This window comes from Rhea americana, unplaced genomic scaffold (genome assembly GCF_003343005.1).
Source record: "Rhea americana isolate MKP2758 unplaced genomic scaffold, rheAme1 scaffold_27, whole genome shotgun sequence".
Lineage (NCBI taxonomy): Eukaryota > Metazoa > Chordata > Aves > Rheiformes > Rheidae > Rhea > Rhea americana.
In genome coordinates this window covers 6,826,434-6,830,501 of record NW_028186390.1, presented here as the reverse complement: position 1 = coordinate 6,830,501, position 4,068 = coordinate 6,826,434, and the positions used below count along the sequence as shown (strand labels likewise).

Genomic DNA, 4,068 nt, shown 5'->3' with positions numbered 1-4,068 from the left:
TTTTTTTTACCATAACTGTGTCATCTTAGCAATGCTTACTGAACGAATAAAGAAAACGGAAAGCGAGTCCCCTGAAGATGAGAAGGAGATTGAAGAACTGAAGGGACTGCTTCCTGAAATTAAAGAAAAAATAGAGGATTCAAAGGAGTCTCAAAAAAGTGCAAGAGTAGCTGAGCTGGCACTGAAAGCAACTCTGGTTAGTATGTTCCCCCTTCCAGTAAGACCTGAAGTCACACCTCCTCCAGTTCCTGGTTTACTATCATACATGTAGGCAGCCAGTTGTTCCCAACCACCAGGTTGTTCCCAAATGATATGGACTGTGACTGAGAAAGAAACAGACAACTGATATCTAAAGTGAACAGATACCCTGAAATTAATTGTCCCAGACTATTTACTAAAGCAGGATTTGGAAGGCCTCTGTAGCAATTAATATATGAATCCTAGAAATGATAGTTCAGCCCAATGTGAAATAGAGTTGAGGTTTTTCTCTTCTAAACTGGAATAGGTGGTCGTATGTGAATTAATAGTCAATACTTGCTTGCTCACTGTTTCTTTTTTCTTAAGGTTGGAACTACATCTGGCTTTGCACAAAATGAAGATAGTGGTTCTGTTTCCACAGTAAGTTAAATAAGAGTTCTTAGAATCTTTATCTCCTTTAAGGATTACTGTTTGCTTTTGTTTATGTTGCAACTTCTGTCTTTTAATAGATTCCAGTAAGAAAACCAACTGATGGAGCATCTCAGTGTGTTACAGACATCTCTCACCTAGTCAGGAAAAAGGTGTGTCCGAAATGACTAGTTGGACAACTAGTTTATTTTGAAGTGCTACTGGCTTGCTTTGTGTAACTGGATTTCTTGGCTTAAAGCTTTTTTTTCTTTTAACCTAGTACTATAATGCTTGGAGAAAAATCTAAAAAGTAAAAATGGAAATAGTGCATGAAACTCTTTTCCACTGGGAGCCAATCAGTCTGGGAACCATCCAGCCTCTTGAAGACTAGTTCCTAATGGTTCAGCACCCTGCCTGACCCACACTGGTTTAACTTCAGAGCTGAATTGTGTGGCTTTTGCAGGCATTCTCTGAATGAGTGCCCTGCTCTGCTGAGGAGTGGCAAGAAGAGCAGGGCAGCCTACAAACCTTGAAGGGCAAGCAAGCAGGCTGAGTTGGGTTCCCTCACTTCCAAGTGGAAATGGAGAATTGGACTTTATAAATGGCAAAGCTAGTCTAATGTGTAGGAGTGCTAAATGTCTCTTACTGAGATAACAAAACATACTGAACACAAGGTTCCTTTAAAGGTATAGGGTTTGTCAGATTGTTTATTAGCATAACTAAAATCTGTATGGAATCTCTGGTTTTTGTTTTGTATGCTATTGTGGCACAGCATGGCTATCTCCCTGTGTTAAATTAGCCTCTTCCAGTTCAGGTTTGCCTGGAGCAACTTCAGAGCTCCTGAGCTGCTTTACACAGGTGATTGTAGATGCTATAGATACCTTAAATCTATCCACTTCAACTTTTGTCTAGCTCAGTGATAGGACGGTTCTTTGCCAAACTGTAACTAAGGATAGTTCAGCACTATAGGTATTAGTATCTAAATAATACCTTACTGAAACTCCTTTGTAACTGAGACCTTTGCAGCAAAGCTTCAGAGCTTTGGTTGAATCCTAATGTTAAAAGTATGTCTTGAACCTGGCAAGTAGAGGTTGAATGGATAATGCACAATGACATCTAGATGCTAAATATTTGTGAGTATTCAAGTGTAAATTTGTGCATAGTGAAGACTAAACAATTTTGTCCTCAGAGGAAACCAGAGGAAGAGACTCAACAGGGAGACAATGAAGCTAAGAAATCTAAACCAGAACCGGCTGTCAATGGTGGTGGTGCTGATGCTGCCCCCAGTGGAAATGAGGTTGCAGAAAAAATGGAAGAGGAGGTGGGCAGCTGAGTCAGGAGTTTGGCATGCATATTTCCTTCTCTGTTCAGGCATGGCTTTTGTGCCTTGTAAATGTGTTGGTATTGCCTGCTGGTCTTCACAAAGCTTCCCTGATAAGTTGGAGGATATTCCCAAGTTGGTAGGGTGCATGTTGTACCAAGGTGTCTGATGTAGTGGGCTGGAAAGCAGTGGGATGGGACAGAAACATGCACTGGGTCAGTAACAAAGTATTTGTACAGAAGAACTCTTCTGCGTTTTAATACTACTAAACTGGACTACAGTTGTTAAAATTGATATCTAAGATTCAGTTTTGGGTCTCTCGGTCAGGAAAGCATGTGTAGAACTGGTGCATGAATGGACASTAGTATAGTGTTTTGTTTTTAAACATGAGGGCTTTTTGTCTCTTTTTAGACGGAGAAAAGGCCACAAGTGGAATCAGGGGCTGCAGTTGAAAGCACAGTATGATATTTCTTTAACCTGRGACACTCCTCCTTACAAGGAAAATGGTTTTGTATATAGTGTATTTTTTCACTTTTTGGCAACTTTTGTATGACTTCAATAAAGATTGTAAGCAAATATTGCTTGTCTTTTGTCTTTCTGGTMCAGGTTTGTAAAAGCTACTTGGCTGTAAGTGGAAATGTTCTGTTTTGTTAATTGTGACAAATGCAAATAGATATTTTTAACTCTTCATCTACTAAAAGATGAAGTGGGAGTGAACAAATACTGAGAACTGTTTTCTTTATAAAGTACTCTGGAAGCTTAAGGATGAAGATAGCTACTCACCTTGACTGCCAGCTTAGTGCAGATGAACTGGGATTGAACTGCAGTCAGTAGAGTTGTCATAAGGAAGGCTTCATCACTGGAAATTCTYTAGCCTTCCTCCACCCTTGGTGCTGGGTCTGGGGACCAAAAGCCCCCTACAAGCACAAGCAAGGCTGTGGAGGCAGAGCTGATCATGTAAGAGAGCAAAGTCCCTGTGTGGTGTTGGCACTGTGAGYCCCTGAAAGCAGATGGGCTCTTTCTGTAGGTGACAGCTTCAATCTCTTGTGGAARCTGTGGGCCTTGGAGGGGGTGTGAGCTCAGCTCAGAGCATGCTCTTTTACTCACTGCTTGTCCCCTCTGAGCCAGCAGGTACRGTAGTCAGGGGAAAAAGTATAGATAGAAGTCAAGAAGGCTGAGAAGTGAGCAGCGACTGACTAAGACCATTTATTAAAGAGGCAGCATATGGGTGCTGRAGCGGTAGAGGAAATCGTGCCTGGTTCCTGATCAGTCCTGGTGCTGAAGTGTGACTGCATCATGCTCAACTTCACGGAGAAAGGGCTTGCGGTGGGGTTGTGTCAAATGGAGCCAACAGCAGGGAAAGGAGTAAAAAAAGTGATTGTGCCCCAGACTGCTCCCTCGGGCCCCTGCCCAGGGCATGGGCTGGGCAGGGGGCTTTGGGCTCCACAGGACCCAGCAATGCTGAAATTCCCAGCGCTGCTCCGGCCGCAGGATGGCCCCACATGCATCCCCCTCCTCTGGGGCCCTGCTGCTGCGCTGTCACAGAACCGCTCCTGACCCCCAAACCGAGAGCTGGCCTCTTTTTTCATCCCCCTTTTCCTTCCCCTTGCAAAGCTCACGGTTACTGAAGTGYGTGTCCCGGCTGGGCGGGCGCCTGGCGCGGCGGCAGGGCTCAGCCTGGGCTCACCTTCGTGGCGGCGCGGGCCGGTCCAGTGGCTCYGGAGCTGGCGGGGGATCGTCCAGGGCCACGCAGGGAGCAAGGGGGAAGCCAGCGGGGGCTGGCGGGCGGCGGGGGGCCGTGGCGCCCGGGGCCGGACGACGGGGCACCCGGGAGCTCCGGCGCCCCGGGATGATGGCTCTTACCGCGGGCGGCGGGCTGGGGGACGGGAGCAGCGCGGCCGCCTCCGCCCGCAGCCGGCCGAGCTCCACGGCCCGCTGCTGGGCTGCCAGGGAGCCTGGTGGTGGCGGTGCGGACGTGACCCCGTCACTGGGGTGCATCTGGGCCCAGCGGGACCTCTTCCCACCCCCCCCACCACCACCACGGCCCCGGGCACCTACCAGCCTCGGCTCTCCTCGCCCTCCGCACCTTCAGCCTCAGCAGCTCGTCCTCCAGCCTCCAGTTCCCCAGCTCCACGGCCAGC

General features: G+C 47.5%; 1 protein-coding gene across 3 annotated transcripts in view; it reads left to right on the top strand.

The window, feature by feature from the left end:
* The window catches only part of NASP (nuclear autoantigenic sperm protein), an 11,683-nt gene extending 9,180 nt beyond the window's left edge, over positions 1-2,503 (top strand). For 2 of the 3 annotated variants that reach the window (XM_085308129.1, XM_085308128.1), the window contains exons 11-15: positions 30-196; positions 565-618; positions 708-779; positions 1,796-1,927; positions 2,339-2,503. In XM_085308129.1, the coding sequence (XP_085164255.1) occupies positions 30-196; positions 565-618; positions 708-779; positions 1,796-1,927; positions 2,339-2,392 (479 nt within the window). In that variant the 3' untranslated portion in view covers positions 2,393-2,503. The remainder of the gene's footprint in view (positions 1-29; positions 197-564; positions 619-707; positions 780-1,795; positions 1,928-2,338) is intronic. The other variant, XM_085308130.1, reaches the window with a different exon arrangement.
* Positions 2,504-4,068: the final 1,565 nt, after the last annotated feature.